This window comes from Rhea pennata, chromosome 17, assembly GCF_028389875.1.
Source record: "Rhea pennata isolate bPtePen1 chromosome 17, bPtePen1.pri, whole genome shotgun sequence".
NCBI lineage: Eukaryota > Metazoa > Chordata > Aves > Rheiformes > Rheidae > Rhea > Rhea pennata.
This window is the reverse complement of record NC_084679.1, coordinates 14,930,526-14,952,710: the sequence shown is the minus strand read 5'-3', so window position 1 is coordinate 14,952,710 and position 22,185 is coordinate 14,930,526. Positions and strand designations below refer to the sequence as shown.

At 71.7% G+C, this 22,185-nt stretch overlaps 2 protein-coding genes across 2 annotated transcripts; one reads left to right on the top strand and one right to left on the bottom strand.

Moving 5' to 3' along the window:
* The first annotated feature begins 5,033 nt into the window (after positions 1-5,033).
* Positions 5,034-11,971, top strand: DTX1 (deltex E3 ubiquitin ligase 1). Its single transcript, XM_062590110.1, has 9 exons — positions 5,034-5,161; positions 7,893-8,505; positions 9,672-9,733; positions 9,831-9,992; positions 10,233-10,294; positions 10,408-10,566; positions 11,326-11,487; positions 11,570-11,659; positions 11,747-11,971. Exons 1-9 carry the CDS (start codon positions 5,137-5,139, stop codon positions 11,969-11,971), a joined length of 1,560 nt encoding a protein of 519 aa, XP_062446094.1. The 5' UTR covers positions 5,034-5,136.
* Positions 11,972-12,574: 603 nt separating this feature from the next.
* On the bottom strand, positions 12,575-21,761 carry RASAL1 (RAS protein activator like 1). Its single transcript, XM_062590389.1, has 21 exons — positions 21,697-21,761; positions 20,811-20,867; positions 20,173-20,286; positions 19,698-19,759; positions 19,469-19,598; positions 18,359-18,440; positions 18,109-18,246; positions 17,634-17,722; positions 17,314-17,431; positions 17,063-17,216; positions 16,878-16,942; positions 16,493-16,605; positions 16,151-16,343; positions 15,891-16,028; positions 15,234-15,378; positions 14,964-15,139; positions 14,732-14,869; positions 13,939-14,074; positions 13,721-13,841; positions 13,587-13,645; positions 12,575-12,681 (listed from the first exon to the last, which is right to left on the bottom strand). Exons 1-21 carry the CDS (start codon positions 21,759-21,761, stop codon positions 12,575-12,577), a joined length of 2,400 nt encoding a protein of 799 aa, XP_062446373.1.
* Positions 21,762-22,185: the final 424 nt, after the last annotated feature.

Sequence of the window (22,185 nt, the reverse complement as noted above, 5' to 3'; positions counted from 1 at the left end):
GTGGGGGGGGCACCCCTCGGCGCCCCCCCTCTCTGCCGGCGCAGCTGGGGTGTCACCGCGGCGGCTGCATCCCCGTCCCCCCTCCCCCCTCTCCAGGTGATGGCGATCCAGCAGATGGCCCCGTGCACGGGTGCCCCGGCGTGGGTGCTCTGCCCGCGGGCCCCCCACTGCCGCGCGCCCACCTCCCGGGGCGGCGTGGCGCCGGGCCAGGGGCACGGGGACGGCAGGGACGACCGGCAGCCGGCAGCGTGCCAGGGAGCCGAGCGCTGCCAAGGCCGCTTGGGCCGGGGCCAAGGCGCCAGGACGTGCCGGGCTCCTCGCCGCGTGGGGAAGGGCAGAGCCCCCATCGGAGGTGCCCCCACCCTGGCGTGGCACCAGCACCCCGGGACCGAGTCCCCCTGCCAGGGCCGGCCTGGGAAGCGCCACACGCGGTGACATCGGCGTGCCGCCGCCTCCGCCGTGCCCCGCCGTCGCCGGCTCTCGGGCACACCTCGCTCCAAAGGCGGCGGGAGGAGACGCCGGCGTCTCCGTGGGCTGGCTCCTGCCGGGACGCGGCAGCCCTTGGAGGAGCTGAAGGTCACCCTGGCTCCTCCTCAGACTAAACAAGGCGGGAGGGGGGGGCGTGCTCCCCCCTGCCCCGAGGCCGCGTGCCCCGGGGGCTGCCAGGCTCTGTCCCAGCATGGAGGGTGCTGGGAGCTGGGGCGCCCGGCGGTGGGAGGAAGAGGAGCCCGCCAGCACTGGGAGCCCACCAGCACTCCCTGAGGGACCCTGTCCTGGTCCCCTGTCCCACCCCAGCACCTACCACCTGCTCGGGGGCTTAAACCCCTCCAGGGCTCCACAGCAGGGGGCTGAGTCCAGCTCTGCGTCCTCATGCTGTGTCCCTGTCCCACCTCCATGTCCCTGTCCTGGTTCCACTTCCCTGCCCCAGCTCCAGGTCCCCATGCTATATCCCTGCCCTGGCTCCATGTCCTGGCTCCATGTCCCCATGCTGTGTGCCTGCCCTGGCTCCACGTCCCATGCCATATCCCTCTCCCAGCACCAAATCCCTGCCCTGGCTCCATGTCCCCATGCTGTTTCTCTGTCCCAGCCCTGGATCCCCAGGTCAGGGAGCAGCGAGGACCAGCAAGGACCCCAGGGATGACTGGGGGTGCCAGGCAGGGCTACTGAGGCCATCAGTGCCCTGTCAGCTGTCAGCAGAGGTGGCCCACAGGGCCACAGGTGGGGTAGATGACTGCGCGCCCAGCCATCTTCGACATGCACCTCAAGCCTTGCTGTTGGGGTGCAACAGGGCACCAACATGCCCCGAGGCACCTCCTGCCCTATGCCTGGGACAGGGGTGCTCTTCACTGATCCAGACAGCTCACTAGTGACTGCAGAGACGGGCACAGGCAGAGTGGGGAAGGACAAAATCTCAGCATCCAGGTGCCAGAGTTTCCCTGAGATGGGTGCTCAGCCTTCTTGTGTGCATCTCCCATCCACAGTGAGGACTGCAGTTGGGGTTGGTGGGATTGAGTCAGGATCCTGGTGCTCTGGACAAACTCAAGAGGACACAAAACCATGGGAGGTCCCTGAGACTGGCAGAGCAGTGCTTGGCCAGTGCATCCACCCAACAGGGTGATGGTTGGTGGCACGGCGAGGTGGAGTCTCGTGCCTACGTCAACTCTGGCCATGTCATCTTCGAGGGCCTAAGCTAGAGCGGCCACATGGGTTTGTTCCTGCCACCCAGCTTCTGTGGCTGGTTTCATAGGCTGGATCACGTAGCCAGTGGCCGACTGACTCCCCGTTGGCCTCCGCTGCACCATGGTGGTCCCCCAGACCCACTCCAGAGCCAAGAGCATCACTGGGGCTCTGGAGCGTGGGGTGGTCGAGCTCCACATCACAGGGCAGCTTGGGCTGTCCTTGAGAGCTGGTGGTGGCTCACCCATGGGACACACTCCTGTAGCACCCAAGCAGGGTGGTGGCAGCAACAAGTCCCATCAACTGCCCCAAGGTCATCAAGTAAAGCAAGGTCAGGAGTCAGGAGAGCTGGGAAAGCTGAAGGCAGGCCAGGGCTGGAGATGGGCACCCCACACTGGAGCTCGGGCAGGGACCAGGGGTCTAGGCTGAGCCAAAACGGAGCTCCAGGGCCACGGGGGGTCCCAGCTGGGGCTGCTCGGTGCAATCAGCTCCCATTAGCACCTTCAGGACCTCACTAGTGTCCCCACCATGGCTGATCAGCCTCTAGGTCCCTGGCTCTGCGTCCCCTCCAAGGGCCCTAGGACACCCTGCGGCCACTGCACGGTGAGTCCCGGTCCTGGGGGCACGATGGGGCACCTGGGACCCCACAACCCCTCTGCCCAGGGTTTGACCCGTCAGCTCGTTACACGTGTGCCGTGCTGGGCACAGTGCTCCCAGCAGGTCACCGCAGGCCTGTGCCGGGGCGCCACATCGGGGTGCCACGTGACGTGGCCGAGCCCACCAAGTGGCACAGCGAGGCCATGGTGGCCTGTCCCTGCCCAGCCCTGCCACCGTGGCCCACAACCACCAGCCCAGCCTGCCTGAATGCCTGTGGGGGTGCAGCAGGCGCCGCTCCCTGGGAGGCCCTGGGTCACCGTGTCCGGTGAGTTTGCCGTGGTCCTCGTGGTCGGCAGGGTGGGAATGGGACACGTGGCCGGGAACCCGAGAGCAACATGTGCTCTGGCCTCAGCTGCGTCCCCAAACATGCCCCTCTGCAGGCACGGCCGGAGCAGAAACCCCTCTGTCCCCAGATGTGTCCCCAAATCTGCCCTTTTGCAGGCACAGCCGCAGTAGCCCCCCCCCCATCCCCAAATCTGCCCTTTTTTGCTCCCGGATCTACCCCCTCCATGGACACAGCCCCCGTGTGTGTGTGCACGTGTGTGGGCATGTGCCTGTGCGCTTCCTTGTGTGCACAGTCTGTGCATGTGCGTGCATGTGTGTGCACACCTGCGGATGTGCGCTAGTGCATATGTGTGAGAGCACGTGTGCACGAGAGGGTGGTACGCGTGTGCATGCATGTGTGCAGATGTACATGTTGAATGCATGTGTGTGTGAGCACGCATGCACACATGAGGGCAGGTGTGTGTGCAAATGCGTGTGTTGAGAGCGTGCGTGCAAGGATGAGCATGCACGTGCATGTGAGATCTGATATGCGCATGCGCCCACGTGTGTGCTGGGAGTGCAAGTGTGTGCAAAGGCGGGCGGGTGTGTGCACAGAAGGACGGGCAGACGTGTGCAAGCGTGCGTGTGTGTGCAAGACCTGCCTCGCCCAGTGCTCGCGCGCGGGCGAGGCAGAGCAGGGGCAAGGCGGGGGGGAGGGGCCGGGCACACGCGTGTGCGCAGCTACGCGCCGAGCCGAGGGGCTGGCGCGCTGCCCAGGCGCACACGCGTGTGCCACCGCGCGGCGTGTGCGCGCACACGCGGGAACCCGGAGCGCCGGGGGCCGGCGCGGGTGCCCGGTGCGGGTGCCCGCGCGCGGCCGCGCGCGCCGCCGCCGCCGGTGCCCGCGGCCGCCTGGCGCTGGCGGAGCGCCGCCGCCGCCGCCGCCCCGGCCCTGCGCTGCCGCCGCCGCCGCCGCTCGCGGGGCGGCTGCGGGTCCCGCTGCGGCTGCGGCCGCCGCAGGTAGCGGCGCGGGCGGGGGCGGGCGGCGGCGCGGGGGCCGCCGGGCCCCGGGGGGCGGCGGCGGCGGGGCCGGGGCGCGCCGTGCACCGGGGGGCGGCGGGGCCGGGCACCGACCGGGAGGGGGCACCGTGCGCCGGGCATGCCGCGCAGCGGGCCCGGGGGGGGCACCGTGCATCGCGGGGGGCGTCGCGCCCTGGGGATGCCGCGCACCGGGGGCTGGGCCCGGCTGCTCCCCCCCCCTCCCCGCGCCCCCCTCCTCTCCCGGCTCTTTGGGGGTGAGACCCCCCCACACACACCCCCGGGTGCCCGGTGCCCCGGCGAGCACCGCGTGGGCGCGCACCGGCGCGTGACGGGGCGAGCGCGTGTGTCCCCTGCCGCCTGTGTGCGTGTGCATGTGCGTGTGTGTGCATGTGTGTGTGCACGCGTGTGTGTGCCCAACCGCGGGGGTGCCCCGGGGCCGGGCGACGCGCAGGGGGCTGCACGCAGCTCGGCGGCCGGGCGGCCCTGGCTGGCTCGGCGTGTGCGTGTGCGCGCTTGTGTCCGGCGGGTGTGCAGCAAAACGCCTCCCTGCTCACCCCACCACCACCACCACCGCCGTCGCGTGCCGGCTCCGTGGGGCTGGGGGAGCCAGCGGCCCGGCATAACCCCCAGCCCGGTGCCCGCAGCGCAGCTCATAAATCAGCAGCGGCCGGAGCGGGGCCGCGGGAGACCCCGGGGCTTGCAGCACCCCGGTTTGCGACCGCCTCGCTTGTCCCCTGCTCCCCCCCTGCCCAGCTCTGCCGTCCCGGTGGGACGCGCGACCCGTTTGGGGCTGGCCGGGCCCGGGGGCCAGGCGCTGCGCCCCTGCTTTGCAGGCGACGTTACGTTTGCGTGCGTGTCCCCCCCCCCCCCGCCGCCGTCCCCTGCCACCCGCGACGTGCTCCGGGGCCGGCGCGGCCGACCGGCGGGACGTGCGGAGCAGGAGGGGGGCAGCGGGGCCGGCGGCGCCCCGCAGCGCGCGCCCTCTCTCCGCAGCATTGCCCGGAGCCGGATGCCGCCGCGAGGCCCCGTGCCCTGAGCCCCGTCCCGGAGGAACGGGCCGGAGGAAGCGGCGGGCGCCCGGCCGGGTGATGGATCGCTCGCCGGAGCGGCGGCCCCGCGGGAGCGGCGCCGGGCGGCTCGGGAGCCGCCGGGATCCGGCTGGCAGCTCCGGCCTCTGCAGAGCCCCGCAGTGATTCCAGCGCTGCCGTCCACGCCGGGAGCAGCGAAAAGAGAAGGGAAGAAAAAGAAGCCGGCGCCGGCGGGCGTCCCGCCATGGCCCGGTGGGGCCCGGGGGTGCCGCTGGCGCCGGGCGTCGCGCCGGTGAGTGGGGCGCGTGTCGTGGTCTGGGAGTGGCTCGGCGAGCACGGGCGCTGGAGGCCCTACTCGGCGGCCGTGTGCCACCACATCGAGAGCGTGCTGAAGGAGGACGCGCGGGGCAGCGTGCCGCTGGGCCAGGCCGACGCGCAGCTGGCGCCCTACGTCATCGACCTGCACTCCATGCACCAGCTCCGGCAGGACACGGGTAAGGGGCTCCGGCCGGCCGGCCCCCCTCCGTGTCTCTCTCTCGTTGCATCGCTCCCGACGTCTCCGTCCACGTGTGCGTCGGCCCGGGAGGCCGTCCATCGTTCCTTCCCTGCGCCCCGGGAACCTCGGGTGACTCAGCCTCCCTCCTCCTCTCCTCTCTCCTTCCCCGCTTTCTTCCTGCGCCGGGGACCCGCGAAGCCGGAGGGCCCCTCGGCTCCTTCCCCACAGGCCGTCCCCGGCGTCGGCGCCTGCCCCCCGGCGCTGCGGCTGGCCCCGTCGGTCCTCTCCGGCCGCGGGTTTAGCCTGGGCGCGCTGCCCGGTCTGGAGGCCGCAACGGGCAACGCTTGCCCCTAGTGTCCCCCCGGGGGCCCGGGGATGCGTGGGTCTTGTGCTGGGGGGCCCTAAGAGTGGGGCACGGGGCGTGGGGCACCACACTCCGGCTGCCGCGGCGAGGGCTCGTCCCGCGCCATGCCTGCGGCAAGGACCGACGGCGCGGAACGAGGTGACCCCGTTCCCAGCTGCGGGAACGTGGCTCCGCTGCCCGGTGGCACAGCGCGGCGCTGCCGTGGCCCCGGCACGGCTCCTGGTGGCCCCCGGCTCAGTGGGGACGGGGCAGGTGCTGGGGGCCCCGGGGACCCTGCGGGTGCGAGGGCTGCGCGGGCTCCTCAGGCTGGATGGGGCTGGGGCCGTCCTGGGACACGGACGTGAGCGGGATGCGGGATGCGGGACGTGGACGTGAGCGGGATGTGGATGTGAGCGGGATGTGGGATGTGCATGCGAGTGGCAGTGGGATGCGGGATGCAGATGCAATCGGGCAGCAGCATGTGGATGTGAGCGGGGTTGGGATGTGGATGCGAGCGGCAGCAGGATGCGGGATGCGCGTGCGGGGAGGATGCAGGTGTGAGCGGGCAGTGGGCTGCGGGCTGCAGATGCGAGCAGGCAGCGGGATGTGGATGCGAGCGGATGCAAGTGGGCAGCGAGATGCCGGATGTGGATGTGGGCAGGATGCGGGATGCAGATGCAAGCAGGATGTGGGACGTGGATGCAAGTGGGATGTGAGATGCGGATGCGAGTGGGCAGTGGGGTACGGGACACATGCAAGCAGGATGTGGGATGCAGATGTGAGCAGGATGTGGGATGTGGATATGAGTGGCAGTGGGATGCAGATGCAAACGGTCAGCAAGATGCAGGACATGGATGCAGGATGTGGGGCACGGGCATGAGCAGAGCACGGGATTTCGGATGCCAACGTGATTAGGCAGCAAGATGCAGGACACGGATGTGAGCGGGGAGTGGGATGCAGGATGTGAGCGAGACGCAAGCAAGATGTGGGATGCACATGCAAGTGGGCAACGGGATGCAGATGCAAGCGGGATGCAGGATTCGGGACACAGATGTGCGCGGGATGCGGGATGCGGGATGTGGGACACGGATGTGAGCGGCCGGGTTCCCGTGGGTTCCCGTCGCCGGGAGCGAGCGGCGCTGTCTCAGCGCAAGCCGGCACTGGGGCCAGGCTCTGCTGCCTGCAATGGCAGATGATTAATGACCGTTATTAGAGTCGTTAATAGGGCTGGGTAAACGATGCTGGAGAAGGGGAACAGAAAAAGCCCAGCGGGCTGTTTGAAGTGCGCCGCGTGCCGGGCTGGAGCCGTCCTTCTGGCGACGGCAGCGATGGCTCGGGTGCGAGCCGCGGTGACCGCCGGGCCCCAGGAACGTCGCACCGGCGGCCAAATCCGTCCCGGCTGCGAGCAGCGAGGAAAGCGGATGCGGCTTTGTGTGGGGAGGCCGGCAGCGGCCGCCGCGGTGCGGCCACGCCGGGGGCCAGCACCGTGGTCCCACAACCCCGAGCCCCGGCCGGAGATCACCCCGCGGCCCCACGCGCCGCGCGGCCGGGAAACGCTTCCCCGGCCCCGCGGGGCGAATCCCGGCAGGATCCTGGAGACAAGCCCGGCCTCACACACTGGAAAACGGCGCTGGGGGCAGCGTGCCGTCCCCCTTCTCAGGGCTTGGCGCCCAGTGGCTCCGCGAAACGCGCCCCCCTCCCTGGCACGGCGCCCGCCCGAAGGGCGCCCCTGCCCCTCCTCCTCCTCGGGAGCAGGGTGCGGGTGTCGCACGGGGCACTGGGCGCTGCATGAGCCCCCGGGATGGAGGCAGGGCTGGTGTGACGCTGCAGGCGCAGGCCGTGCGGGGGCTGAGCCAGGGTGCCGTGCGGGGTGCCAGGGTGCCGTGCGGGGGGCTGTGCTGGGGTGCTGAAGTGCCATGCAGGGTGCCATGCAGGGTCCTGAGGTACGGCACTGGGGTGCTGGGTAGGGTGCTGTGCAAGGTGCTGTGCCGGGGAGTCAGGCTACCATGCGGGGCACTGTGCAGGGTGCTGTGCCAGGGTTCTGTGCTGGGGTGTCTGGGTGCCATGCAAGGTGCAGTGCAGGGGTGCTGGGTTGCCACACAGGGTGCCGTGCAGGGTGCCATGCCATGGTGCCGCCGTGGGTGTGGTGTGGGGGTGCTGTGGTGGGTGCCGTGCTGTGCAGGGGTGCTGGGGTGCTGCGGCAGGTGCGGTGCGGTGCGGTGCAGGGGCGCTGTGGCGGGTGCTGTGCCATGCAGGGTGCTGTGCCGGGGTGCCGTGGTGGGTGCACTGCGGTGTGTTGCAGGGGTGCTGTGGCAGGTGCCATTCTGTGCCGGGGTGCCGCTGCGGGTGCCGGCGGCGCAGCCCCTGAGCCCGCTGCGCTCCGCAGGCACCGTGCGCCCGGTGCGCAGGAACTTCTACGACCCGTCCTCGGCGCCGGGCAAGGGCATCGTGTGGGAGTGGGAGAACGACAGCAGCTCCTGGACGCCCTACGACATGGACATCTGCATCAGCATCCAGAACGCCTACGAGAAGCAGCACCCCTGGCTCGACCTCTCCTCGCTGGGCTTCTGCTACGTGATCTCCTTCAGCAGCATGGCGCAGACCAACCGGCAGACGCAGCGCCGGCGCCGGCTGCGGCGCCGCATGGACCTCGCCTACCCGCTCACCGCCGGCGCCATCCCCAAGTCGCAGTCGTGGCCGCTGGGCGCCGGCGGCGGGCAGCCCTGCTCCTGCCAGCAGTGCTTGCTGGTCACCAGCACCCGGGCGGCCTCCAACGCCATCCTGGCCTCGCAGCGCCGCAAGCTGCACGGCGCCGCGCCGGCGGCCCCGCGGCCCGGCGGCGCTTTCGGCGTGCCGCCGACGGGCAAGGGCGAGCCGGGCCGGGCGCCCGCCCGCAGCCACAGCGCGCCCGGCGCCCAGCTGCCCGGGCTCAACAACCTCAACCGGCCCGGCACGCAGCGGGCCGCCGTCCTCGGCGCCCGCGCCGCCGTGCCGCCCGGGTAAGCGGGAGGCGCAGGGGGCCGGGAGAGGTGGAGGGGAGGTGCGATGTGGGTGCCAGGCGCTGGCAGCAAAGCAGCAGCGTGTGGGCAGCTGCGTGGCGCCCGCCGGCGCCGCTGCACACATGAGCCCGCCGGGGGTACGCCTGATGCATGGCTGCACGCACACGGTCACACAGCTGCGTGCACGCAGCTGCATACATGGCCATGCACACACAGCTGCATGCCTGGCCATGGACACGCAGATGCATGCACCCAGTCGCACCCAGAGCCATGTCCCCAGTTGCATGCAGGGCCATGCACATGCAGACGCATACACCCAGTTGCACCCAGAGCCATGCCCCCAGTTGCATGCAGGGCCATGCACATGCAGATGCATGCACCCAGTCGCACCCAGAGCCATGCCCCCAGTTGCATGCAGGGCCATGCACATGCAGATGCATGCACCCAGTCGCACCCAGGGCCATGCACCCAGTCGCGTGCCTGGCCATGCACATGCAGATGCATGCACCCAGTCACTCCCCGAGCCATGCACACAGTCACGTGCCTGGCCATGCACACGCAGATGCATGCACCTAGTCACTTCCCGAGCCATGCACCCAGTCACGTGCCTGGCCATGCACATGTAGATGCATGCACCCAGTCACACCCAGAGCCATGCACCTAGCCGCGTGTCTGGCCACGCACATGTAGATGCATGCACCTAGTCACACCCAGAGCCATGCACCCAGCCGTGTGCCTGGCCACGCACATGTAGATGCGCTCTCCTCTCCAGGGCATCCCTGGTGCTGCCGTCCTGTGCAGAGGGAGGAGGAGCGCTGGCCTTCTCCGGCCTCCCAGCACCGGGAATGCCCTGGGTGCAGGCCCTGTCCCCAAGGCCACTGATGCCACCGAGGCTGCTGCACCCAGGCGAGAGCACCCGGTCACCGCTCCGGCTGGCCTTCTCCTGCCTCCCAGCACCGGGAATGCCCTGGGTGCAGGGCCTGTCCCCAAGGCCACTGATGCCACCGAGGCTGCTGCACCCAGGCGAGAGCACCCGGTCACCGCTCCGGCTGGGTGCTGGCACACCGTCCCAGCATGGAGCTGGTGCCCGACTGCCCGGCCCAGGGCTGAGACGCCCTCGGGGCCAGCCGCGGCTCAGCCCGCTCTGCCCTCCTGTCCCCGCGCAGGGTGCCTGCCCTCCCGGTGAAGAACCTGAATGGCACTGGCCCGCTGCATCCTGCCCTGGCAGGTGAGGGTGCTGGGCGCCGTGTGCCGGGCGCCAGACACCGGCGGGTCTGGAGGGAGGGCCGGCCGGGGGGTGACGGCGCATCTCCCCGCTGGCGCAGGGATGACGGGCATCCTGATGTGCGCGGCGGGGCTGCCCGTCTGCCTGACCCGCGCCCCCAAGCCCGTCCTGCACCCGCCGCCCGTCACCAAGAGTGACATCAAGCCCGTGCCCGGTGTCAATGGCATCTGCAGGAAGACCAAGAAGAAGCACCTCAAAAAGAGTAAGGAGGTGCCAGCCCCTGGCCCCCCTGCCCGGAGGGGAAACTGAGGCACGGGCGCTGCTGCTGGGGGGTTTTGGGGCCGCAGTCAGGGGCAGCTGGCACCTCTGGCCCCCTCCCCGCATTGCTGTCCCCATCCTGGTGGGGAGGAGGGTGTGGCAGGGGGGCATGGGACCTGCCGCCCCCCTCCGCTGGGCACCGCAGGCAGGATCCGGCCTTCCCCCCCCCCTTGTCCCCGGGCAGGCAAGAACCCCGAGGACGTGGTGCGTCGGTACATCCAGAAGGTGAAGAACCCCCCGGACGAGGTGAGCGCCGGGCACTCCCGGGTGCACACCTCCCTCCCCAGCTTTGCATCGCCACCCCTGGAGCTCGGCCAGGGCCAGCCGCGGTGCTGAGGCCGCTCGCTTGCATCTGCCAGGATTGCACCATCTGCATGGAGCGGCTGGGCGCCTGCTCGGGCTACGAGGGCGTCCTTGGCCGCCGCGGCGCCAAGCCGGAGCTGGTGGGCAAGCTGGGCAAGTGCGGCCACGTGTACCACCTGCTCTGCCTCGTGGCCATGTACAACAACGGCAACAGGGTGAGCCTGGCACCCGGTGGCCGGGGCAGCGCCCGGGGCTGGGGACCACAGGGGCGGCACTGCAGGGACGGGGATGCGGGTCCCTGCCGGGGCATCGACCGGCGCTGGGGACCACAGGGGCGGCACTGCAGGGACGGGGATGCGGGTCCCTGCCGAGGTATCGCGTGGGGCTGGGGACCATGGGGGTGGGCACTGCAGGGACAGGGACGTGGGTCCCTGCCGGAGCATCGTGTGGGGCTGGGGACCACAGGGGCAGGCGCTGCAGGGATGGGGATGTGGGTGCTGCCGGGGCATCACGCAGGGCTGGGGACCATGGGGGCGGCGCCGTGGGGACAGGGACATGGGTCCCTGCCAGGGCATCGTGCAGGGCTGGGGACCACGGGGGTGGGTGCTGCAGGGACGGGGATGCGGGTGCTGCTGGTGCATCGTGCGGGGCTGGGGACCATGGGGACGGCGCCACAGGGACGGGGATGCGGGTGCTGCCGGGGCATCATGTGGGGTGGGGACGGCGCCACAGGGATGGGGATGCGAGTGCTGCTGGGGCATTGTGTGGGGCTGGGGACCATGGGGACGGCGCCGCAGGGACGGGGATGCGGGTGCTGCCAGGGCATCACGCGGGGCTGGGGACCACGGGGACAGTGCTGCAGGGATGGGGATGCGGGTGCTGCCGGGGCATCGCGCAGGGCTGGGGACCACGGGGGCAGGCGCTGCGCTCCGGGGATGGTGGCACAGGTCCCCTGAAGCGTGGTGCCCGCCCAGGATGGCAGCTTGCAGTGCCCCACCTGCAAGGCCATCTACGGGGAGAAGACGGGCACGCAGCCGCCGGGGAAGATGGAGTTCCACCTCATCCCCCACTCCCTGCCGGGCTACGGCGACTCCAAAACCATCCGCATCGTCTACGACATCCCCGCGGGGATCCAGGTGAGGAGCCCAGTGCCCGCGTCCAGGTCACCCGGCGGCGGGCGCCGCGCCGCCCCGCTCACTCCTCCGCCCCGCCGCCCAGGGCCCCGAGCACCCCAACCCCGGGAAGAAGTTCACGGCGCGAGGCTTCCCGCGGCACTGCTACCTGCCCGACACCGAGAAGGGCAGGAAGGTGAGCGGGCGCTCGGCGGCGGGTGGGCGGGCGGCGCGAGCCCCGCGGTGGCCCGACGGCCGGGTCCCCCCTCCCGCCCCGCCGCAGGTGCTGAAGCTGCTGATCGTGGCCTGGGAGCGGCGCCTCGTCTTCACCGTCGGCACCTCCAGCACCACGGGCGAGTCGGACACGGTGGTGTGGAACGAGATCCACCACAAGACGGAGTTCGGCTCCAACCTCACCGGGCACGGCTACCCCGACCCCAACTACCTGGACAACGTCCTGGCCGAGCTGCTGGCCCAGGGTGTCTCCGAGGCCAACCTCAAGGACTGACCGCCCGCCGGGGCTGCCCGGGCCCGTCCCCCCCGCCGCTTCGCCGCCGGGCCGGGCGGGCTCGCGCCGGACCCCCCCTCCCCCCGCGTCCCCCGCTCCCACCGCGGGCACCCGTCCCGGCCGCCCGAGCCGTGCTGGGGGGGCGGTTTCCACCCGTGGGCTCTGGGATGGGACCTTCCCCTCCGTCTTATGTGTGTGAGCAGCCGTGCGCCCACCCGCACCGCCCGCCCGTAGCTCCCCCCTGGACGCTATGTACAGTAGATTATATATATATATATATATGTATATATATACGTATATCTAGAGAGCAGAAAGCCAGCCGAGCCCCAGCTCTGCGCGGCTGGGCGCCTCCTGTGATGACGTGGAGGGAGGTGTGCGTGGGTTGGCACACGCGTGTGCGGGGCCGTTGCGGGTGGGGTGGTGTCCCCCAGGGAAGCGAAGCGGCGGGGTGCGGACTACAACTCCCAGCACGCTCTGCGCGCGCCGCCCGCCTGCCGCGGCGCCGGGCATGCTGGGAGTTGTAGTCCCGCTCCGACGCGTCCCCGCTGCCGCCCCACGGAGGCGGGGCGGGCTGCCGCGGGTTTACGTGGGCGCGGGGCGGGGCTAGCGCGGCGGGGGCGGGCCCGCGGCGGCCTCGCGGCGGGCGAAGGCCTCGTGGGCGAGCTCCAGGTCCCGGACGACGGCCAGCAGGCGCCCGGCGCGCCCCGCCGCTGCGGCACCGCGGGGCGGGGCTCAGGGGCGCGCCGGCCCCTTGCCCCGCCCCCTTGCCAGGCCCAACCCACCGCGCCCCGCCCCCGTCCTGCCGCGCCCCGCCTCCTTCCACCCGCCCGGCCCCCTTGTCCCGCCCCGCCCACCACCCCTGCCGCGCCCCACCCAGCGCTCCTGCCCCGCCCCCTGCCATCCCGCCCCGCCCCCATCCGGCGACATGCTGCCCTGCCACGCCCCCTGCCACGCCCCCACCCGCGGCACGCCCCGCCCCCTGCCCCTGCCGTTCCCACTGCACCACGCCCCAGCGCCCCGCCCCTAGCCCCGCCCCCTCCCTTCCCGGCTCCCCTCCGCCGGCCCTGCCGCGCGCCCCCGCGGCCCGGCTCGGCCCGCCCCCAGCGCCGGGGTGGGGGCGGCCGCGCGTGCACGTGGCGCTGGGGTGTGCGCGTGGCCCTGTCTGCATCCGGCTCTGCGCGGGCGCGCGTGTGCTCGTGCGCGGGCGCCTGCTGTCCCCTGGCGGAGGAAGGCGGCGGTGCCGCGTGTGCCTCCGCGCGCGGGTGCGTGTGTGTCTGCTGGCCCCTGCCGGAGGACACAGGCCCTGCTCTGTGCGTGCCCGTGCACGCACACCGGAGTGCGTGTGCGCGTGTGCGTGCAGGCGTGGGTGTGCATGTGTGTGCATCCACACCGGAGTGCATGTGCGCGTGCGTGTGCACACATGCCTGTGTGCGCGTGCATGTGTGTGCAAGCACACTGCAGTGCGTGTGCACGTGTGCATGCACATCTGAGTGTGTGCGTGTGTGTGTACATGCACACTGGAGTGCGTGTCTGTGTGCGTGCACATCTGAGTGCATGCGCGTGTGTGTGCACGCACACTGGAGTGCGTGTGCACACACACACACGCTGCACCTACCTGGGGGCTCCAGCACCGCACCGCCCTTGGGCCCCTCCACCGCCGCCGCCACCGGCTGCCTGTGGGAGAGGGGCTGAGTGGGGGCCCCAGCCGGGGCCGGGACCCCCCCCCGCCATCACCACCACCGGCCTCACCGCAGCGCCGCTGCCGCGCGCTGCAGGTGCTCAAAGAGCCGCTGCGCCGCCGCTGCCGGGTCCAGTGGGTCGCTCCAGGCGCCCAGCGCCACCACCGAGTGGGTCCGGCTGCACCCGGGCGCTGGCAACGACAGAGTGACGGGGGGCTCGCGGGACGGCGCCGGCGGCCCCCCCATCTCCCCTGCCCACGGGCGCCCCTGGCCCTGCGGCGGCGTTACCGGAGCGCGCGGGCTGCTGGCAGCAGGTCCAGCGGGCGCCGCGGAAGGCGCCGGGGTGGCACGTGGGCAGCATGTGCTCGTTGGCGACGCTGGCCGAGCGGATGGCCCCCAGCCACTGCTGCAGCTCGTGGCCGTCCTGCGGCGAGCGGCGGGCCCGGGGGCGGCGGCCCCCAGCCGAGGGAGAGGAGGGTGAGGGCGGACCCCAGCGCTGGGCACCGTGGTGACACCAGCGCCGGGGGCCACGGAGGGATGGGGGGGTGTCACAGCTTGGCGAGGTGGAGTCTGGCAGGGGGTGGCACTGCGGGGCCAGAGCCTGGGTACCCCAGTGCTCCCAGTTCCGGCAGGGCAGGGCAGCCCAGTGCTCCCAGTACAACCAAGGCTGGCTACCCCAGCGGTCCCAGTACAGCCAGGGCCCAGATATCCCAGATGACCCCAGTACAGCCAGGCTTGGGCACTCCTAGTGTTCCCAGCACAGCAAGGGCATGGCAGCCCAGTGTTCCCAGTACAGCCAGTGCAGGGCACCCCAGTGACTCCAGTACAGCCAAGGGTGGGCAGCCCAGTGTTCCCAATATGGCCAAGGCTGGGTAGCCCAGTCACCCCAGTGCAGCCAGGGCCCAGATATCTCCACCGACCCCAGAACGACCAAGGCTGAGCACCCCAGCGAAGCCCCCCAGTGACCCCAGCACAACCAAGGCCGGGGATCCCCGGGCTCGAGGCCGGGCTCTGCCCCCCACCCGGAGCCCAGGGCCGCTGTGGGGCGGGGAGGAGGGGGGGGGTCGCGGCGGGCGCCCACCTTGCACTGGATGTAGGTGGTGCGGAGCTGCCCGCCGCCGTCCTGCGCCACCACCTGCATGGTGTGCGGGCGCCCGAAGGCGCTCTCGTCCACGCGCTCCGCCGCCCGGATCCGCCGCACCGCGATGGAGCAGCGCGCCTGCGGGCCCCGAACAGCCCGTCCCACGGGCCTCACTCGCCGCGGCGCCCCCGGGGGCGCCGGCAGCCCGGTACGGGGCCGGGGCCGTGCCTACCTGCCGCTCGGGCGACGCGGAGGAGGAGAGGGCTTCGGCGCTGAGCCAGAAGTAGCGCTTCTTGAAGGCAGAGCGGGGCGGCGGGCAGAGCCCCGGCGCCTCGGCCGCGCGCACGTAGCCCTCCCGGATGGTGGCCGAGGGCGGCCGGGGCGCCCGCTCCGGCGGCCCCTCGCCCGCTGCGGGGGCGACGCCAGCGTCACCGCCTGCCGGCCCCGGCGCTGCCCGGCGAGGGCGGCGGGGGGGGGGGGGGGGGCACGCCGCGGCACTCACCCGGCTGGCTCTCCACCGCCGCGAGGGCGTCCAGGAAGGTCTGGAGGCGGGCGGCGCGGGGCGCGAGGAGGGAGAGCAGCGGGGCCATCCACCGCTCCTTGCCCTGCGCCGGCTGCCGCCCGCCGTTGGCGACGCTCTGCACGGCCTGCCGGCGCGGGCGACGGCGTGCCTCAGCGTCCCGCCGGCCCCGGCGCGAGCGCCAGGCCGGGGGCGAGCCGGCTGCCGCGGGCGGCTCCAGGCGCAGCGGGGGCTCTGCCGTCGGGGCTGTCTCCGTCCCTCCGCGGCGTCCCTGTCCCTCCCCTCGTCCCCCTCCCTTCCCAGGGTGCCTGTCTCCTTCTGGCATCCCGCCCCAGGGGTCCCGACCCTCCCGGGGATCCTTGTCCATCCCCAGCATCCTCATCCCTCCCGGGGGTTGTTGCCTGTCCCTGCTGTCCCTGCTGTCCCCGTTCCCCCCTCAGGTGTCCCCATCACTTTCCAGCATCCCCGTTCCTCCCAGAGGTTTCCTCTCCTGCTCAGGGTCCCTGTCCCTCCACAGGGTCCTCACCCCTCTCTGGGGTCCCCATCCTTCCCCAAGGTCCCATCCCTCTGCGGGGTCCCCTTGCCTTCCCAAGGTCCCTGTCGCTCCGCGGGGTCCCCGTCCCTCCCCAGGCCCCATGCCTTGGCGAGCAGGAGCAGCGTGCGGCTGGTGCGCGGGTCGGCGTGCTGCTCGCGGAGGTTGAAGAGCTTCGGGGTGAGGATGGCGGGGGCGAAGAAGCGGAGGAAGAGGAACCCGCTGATGGAGACGTACCTCACCTCCTGGGAGGGGAAGGGAGCTCAGAGCCCTGCCCATGGTGACAGCCCCATGCTGGTTGGGGACTTCAGAGGTTTGGGGATGTCCCAAGCCCCCCGGGCTTGCCAGCCCTCAGCTCCGTGCCTACCTCGTGCTCCACTGAGGGGAAGCGCTCTTCCACTCGTCTGCGGAGCTGCTTGAAGGCCACTCGCATGATGGGGGGGCACTTGTCCACGGAGCCCACGATGGCCTCGATGATGTCCCCCAGGTAGCCCTTCAGGAGCTCCAAGCTGCTCTCCCGCACCTGGGCCTCTGACAGGGACCCCTTGAATGAGATCCTCCTATGGAGATGTGAGTGTGTGAGAGCCCCCGCACCCAGGAATGGGCCACCATGGGTTCTCCGGGTGGCCCAAAGCCACTGAGGAGGCCCTGAACCCTCAAGGCCAGCCACTTACTGGCAGCCCATGTCTCTGCAACGCCTTGCACTCACCTACTGCTGCTCAGCTCCATCTTACAGGGATCCAGCTCCACATACTTCTTCTCCTCAAAGATGCGGTTCACGATGGGCTTTAGGACCTCATGGAGATAGGGCATCCCCACTACCTGTGAGAGACAGTCCAATGGGTGCGTGGGGAGGACTGGTGCTGTGTGGCTCTGAGAGCTGGGAAAGGCTCTTCAGGGCTCCTAGAGATGTCACCAGCCTTTCCATGGCCTGAAGATGTCAGTTTGTGCCTGGTGGTATAGCAGGACCAGCAGCATCTGAGATGGAGATTTCCCCCATGCCTGAGGTGGCAGGGATGGAGCCATGGTGGCAACAGACAAAGCCTTCCCAGTCCCTCCCTGCTGATAGGGCCATGTCCTTCTCTCACCCTCACCTTCATGAACTGCTCCATGGACTTGGAGGCCAGTGAGTTGGAGCGGAAGAGGGTGTTGGGGTCCGCTGGAAGAGAGCAGAAGCTGTGCAGCTACTAGGTCCCTTGAGGTCATGCCACCACCCCATGCCCACAGTGATGCCTTCAGCCAGTCTTGCACCAGTGGTGCCTCCGGGACTGGTACTTACTGGTCCTGGCCAGCTCACGGACGATGAGGTAGTCCAGAAATGGCACAGCCAGCCCCTGCCCCAGGAAAATCTTCACCAGCTGAGTGGCCACATCCTGCTGGCTCTCCACTGAGCTGATCTCCTCCAGGATGGCCAGTGGTGTGACATCTTCAGGCTAGGTGGGCACACCAAGACGGGCTCAGAGCTGCTGCGAGCCACGGGGGACATTAATGTCCCGCACAGCACCCGTACCCAGCAGGGCTGTCATTCACCTCGCCCGGGTGGAGGACGGACTCCACGAGGAGCTCGATGAGGGGCTGGTAGTAGGTGGCGGGCAGGACCCTGTCCTCCACCAGCTGTACTTTGAGCCGCAGAGATCCCAGCCGGGCCCTGCAAAGAGAGCAGGAGATGGGGAAGCTCAGCTGAAACTCCTGCCCCGTTGGTGCCCTGCACCTCCAGACCCCATCACCTCCATCCCCCCAACCCTCTTCCCCACCAGCGATGGCAGAGCCCCCAGCCCCACTCCCCTTGCTGCCCCCCTGGAGCTGCTCCTGCTGGTGTTCCCGGGACCGTATGTGCTGCTCTGGCTCACCCGGCATCCTCAGCGGTGCTGGGGAAGGGCAGGAGCGGGAACCAGCCCTTGGTGGGGGCCTTGCAGATGGCATCCAGGGGGAACTCGACCTGTGGGGCCAGAGGTCAGGAACGTCGGTGGGGAGCGACCATAGCACGGCATGCCGTGGGCTTGGTGCCACTGGGCACCCCAGGGCACCCAGGCCAATGGGGACCTCTCCTTTGGGGGTGTACCCAGGACATGCAAAGGACCATGGGCGCCCACCCATGGCACTGCCCAGCCCCGGAGCACGTCCCACCATCCTGGACCTTGGGCACCAGGGAGAGGGACACGAGGACACGCAGGAGGACTCACGCAGGGGGATACCCGTGGGACGTGCAGAGATGGGCATGCACAGGGACACGCGCACGCACGGGGACGTGCACGGCAGCCTCAGCTGGGCGTCCTGCGCCGTCCCCCATGCCCGTGCCGTGCCCGGCGGCCCGGGGATCCTCACCTGTCCCAGGAAGTCGTTCTTGCCCACGATGTCCCAGTCCCACACCTCCACGCTCAGCACGGCCTCCCCCAGCTCCCCAGCTGGCAGCTCGAACTCCAGCACCTCGTCCCAGTGCGGGAAACGAGTTTTCTTAATGACCTGCCACGAGAACAGAGGTGGCGGCTAGCGAGGGACGAGGTGCCCGCGGGACCCCACCGGGCTCTTGGCCCAGGGCAGCGCAGCCCCGGGGGCCGCCGGCGCCCCGACTCACGGTGGTCTCCAAGGTGCGCCCGCAGCACGACACCCGCGCAAAGGGGTCCGAGGTGCCCGAGAGGTCCCGTGGGGCCAGGTCCCTGTGGGGAGACGTGGGAGGTCACAGCTGAGCCGAGCCCCGGGACTCGTGGACGTCCCCATGGCTTGGAGGTGCACGGCACCATCCAGATGCACCGGCGTACCCATGGGTGCTGCCTATGGTTTGGGGGCGCCAGGCCCCAGCAGCTGGGCTCGAGCCCCATGTCCCACGTCCAGTGTCCCATGCCCCATGTCCTGTGTCCCATGTCCTGTATCTTGTGTCCAGTCTCTCACGCCCCATGTCCTGTGTCCCATGCCCCATGTCCTGTGTCCCATGTCCAGTCTCCCACGCCCCATGTCCTGTGTCCCATGTCCTGTATCTCGTGTCCAGTCTCCCAAGCCCCATGTCCTGTGTCCCATGCCCCATGTCCTGTCTCGTGTCCCATGCCCCATGTTCCGTGTCCCATGTCTCGTATCACATGATTCGTGTCCCTCGTCCCCTGCCCCGTGCCCCAGCCCCGATGCCCTCCCTCCCTCGCTCCCTCCCTCCCTCCTCCTCAGGCCCCCAGCTGCTCTCATGGTGACCACGGGTCCCCGTTCCCTGGGGTCCTGCTCCCAGCCCTGCCTGCGGCCCCCCGGCAGGGTACCCAGTACCCCCTCCCTCGCTGTCCCCAAGACTGTCCCGTCGCCTTGGTACCCGCTCCGGCCGCCACGGCAGCAGGATGCTGCCTCTGCCGCCTGCTCCTCTCCCGCGGTCCTCGCGGCCGGCAGGGCTGTGCGGGCCAACGCGCGCTCGCGCCCTGCCCCAGCCCTGCCCGGCCCCGTGCCTCAGTTTCCCCCCGAGAAGGCGTTTTGATGCCCCCAGCTCTGCCGCGTGTCCCCTGTCCCTGAGCTGCCACCTTCCCTCCGCCCCAGGCCCTGACCCTGGGCACGGGCTGGCACAGGCCGCTGGCCGCTCGCCGCTCCAGGGCCGAGACCGCCGGCACCGCGACACGCGTGTCCGAAGCCGAGACGCCTTTGCCGGGCAGGACGGGGTGGGCGGCGCCGCCGTCCCAGCCACCCCCCTCCTCCCGCTGCCGCCCGCCCGTACCTGGCCTCGATGAGGTGGCACTGCAGCACCCAGGGGCCCCCGCGCCACGACACCCGCAGCTCCACGTGGATCTCGCCCTGCACCTCCTCGTCCGGGTCGACGGGCGCCAGGCGGAGCCAGCCGTCGACGCCTGCCGAGGGCGCGGGCGTGTGAGCCAGTGCCCGGTGGTGCGGGAGGGGGACGGGGGGGGGCGGCCCGAGCCCCCCCCCGGCACCGCCGCCCCGCTCACCCCGCGCCTCGGCCAGGATCTGCTCCCGGCTGAGCGAGATTTTGCCGATCACGTCGTCCTGCCTGCGGTGGGGAGAGAGGCGACGGGGCCGTGAGCCGCCGGTGCCCGCCGCACCGGTGCCCGCCTGCCCGGGCATGGGGACGCCACCGCTCTGGGCCGACTGGCGGGCATGCCGCGGCCCGAGCACCAAGGCCGACCGGCGGGCACGCCGCGGCCCGGGCACCGAGGCTGACCGGTGGGCATGCCGCGGCCCGGGCACCGAGGCTGACCGGTGGGCACGCCGCGGCCCGGGCACCAAGGCCAACAGGCAGGCACGCCGCGGCCCGGGAACCGGGGCTGACCGGCGGGCACGCCGCGGCCCGGGCACCGGGACTGACCGGCGGGCACGCCGCGGCCCGGGCACCGGGGCCGACCGGCGGGCATGCCACGGCCCGAGCACCGGGGCCGACCGGCAGGCACGCCCGCGCCCCCTTACCCGACGGCGTCCTCATCTAGCACGTAGACGGCGAGGCGCTGGAAGCCGGGGGGCAGCCGCAGCGTGTACTCCTCGCCCCAGAAGGGGTTCAGGCTCCTCCACACCGTGGCCGTCCTGCCGGCAGCGTCGCGGAGGTCGGCGCAGCCCGGGCGCCTCCGCGCCACGCCGCGCCGTGGGGGTGCCCAGGGCGCCCGCCGACAGCTTCCAGCCGGCTGCACCGGGGCGGCGTGGGGCAGGGTGTCCCCCCCAACGCCACCCCAACACCAGCAGCCTGCCGCCACCGGTGCGTCGCCCCCCCCGCTGAGCAGGAGAGGCTGGCGCGGAGCGCGGGGCACCGTGCCAGCGCCCGCCCGCGGCGCCTGCTGCACCCGTGGGAGCGGACGGGGCCCAGCTCCGGGTGCCGCTCCCCGGGGACGGCTCCTAGGGCAATATTTAAGGAGAGCCGGGCTTTGGGTGCTCGCGAGGCCTCGGTGCTGCCGGCGCCCAGCAGTGGGCCCGACGAGGTCACTGGCGCGTGGGGAAACTGAGGCACGCGGCGGCAGCTCCGCGCCTGGAGGCCGCCCCGGGGGCTTTTTGCATCCCCCCAAGCCGCAGTTCGCTCCCCTGCCGCCCGCAGCGCCCCGGCGGCCCCCGCGTACCTGGCCACCACCTCGTTGTCCACCTTGAGCAGGCAGTAGGGATCGCTGGAGCCGGAGCTGGCCGCGGGGAGCAGAGGTGCCCGTGGGTGTCTGTAGCAACCCCCTTCCCGGCTGCCACCCTGCCACCGTGTCACCCTGCCACCAGGGAGGCTCCGCGCCTGGCCCGGTGCCCTCCCGGAGCTTAACCCCTTCCGCCGAGCCGGGACGGAGCCGCCGGAGAGGGGGACCGGGGCCGGCTCGGCGGGGCAGCGGAAAGGACGAGGGCTGCATCCGGGGCTCTTCCCCGCCCCCCCCGAGACTCCCACCGCGGGGTCCCCACGGGGAAACTGAGGCAGGCGGCGCTGCCCCCCCATGGGGCCTGGCAGCCGCCCCGCGATGCCAGCCTGGCGCATCCAGCGCTGCCAGTGCCGCCGAACCGTATCGCCGGGCTAGGAGGAAGCGGAGCCGCCGGCCAAGCCGGATCCGGCCCCTTGTGTGCCCCCCCCCCCCCCCCCGGTGCCGGGGCGCCGATGCCCGGCAGGTACGTCAGGGCACGGCGTGGGGGGGGGGGGGTCCGGTGCCAATGCACTGGCTTTGGGGGCACTGCTGTGCCCGGGGCTCAGCAAGCCCCCGGGGACCCCGCAACAGGGGTGCTCGGGGGGGAGGGGGGCCCGGCACACCCCCCGCCACCGTGGGGCACGGGCACAGAGCCGCCCCCCCGGACCCGCAGGGGCACCCGCGGGCTGCTGGCACGGCGTGGGCGCCACCGGGGAGCCCCCACGAGCAGGGGGCAAAGCCGGGCACCCTCCCCCCCCCCGCCATGCAACGTCCCGGAGCTGGGGTGGGTCGGGGGGGGGGGGGAATCTGGGCAAAGCGGGGGGCAGAGCGCGGCCCCAGCGCCACTCACACGTCCTTGGCCGGCAGCTCCTTGGCCTCCACCACCCGGCAGCGCAGGGAGGCGGTTTGAGCCATGCCGGCGGCGGGCGCTCGCCGAGCGGAGCCCCCTCGCCCGCGGCGCTGCCACCCGCGCCGGGCCCGGGCGAGCCGCTCGGGCGGGCTGGCGCCGTGCCCAGCACCCAGCGCCCAGCACCCAGCGCCCAGCGCTGGCCCCCCCCCGCTCGCGGCACCAGCTGGGGGGCGGGCGGCAGAGCAGCCTGGTCCGGAGGCAGCACCCGCCTCGCACGGCCGCCCTGGGCACCCCGCCGTGGGGCTGGGCACCCCGCTGTGGGGCTGGGCACCCCGCTGTGGGGCTCGGCATCCCGCTGTGGGGCTGCGTACTCACCTATTGCACTGGGCACCCCGCCATGGGGCTGGGCACCCTGCTATAGGACTGGGCACATCGCTATCAGACTAGGCACCCCGCCATGGGTCTGGGCACCCTGCTGTGGCACTGAGC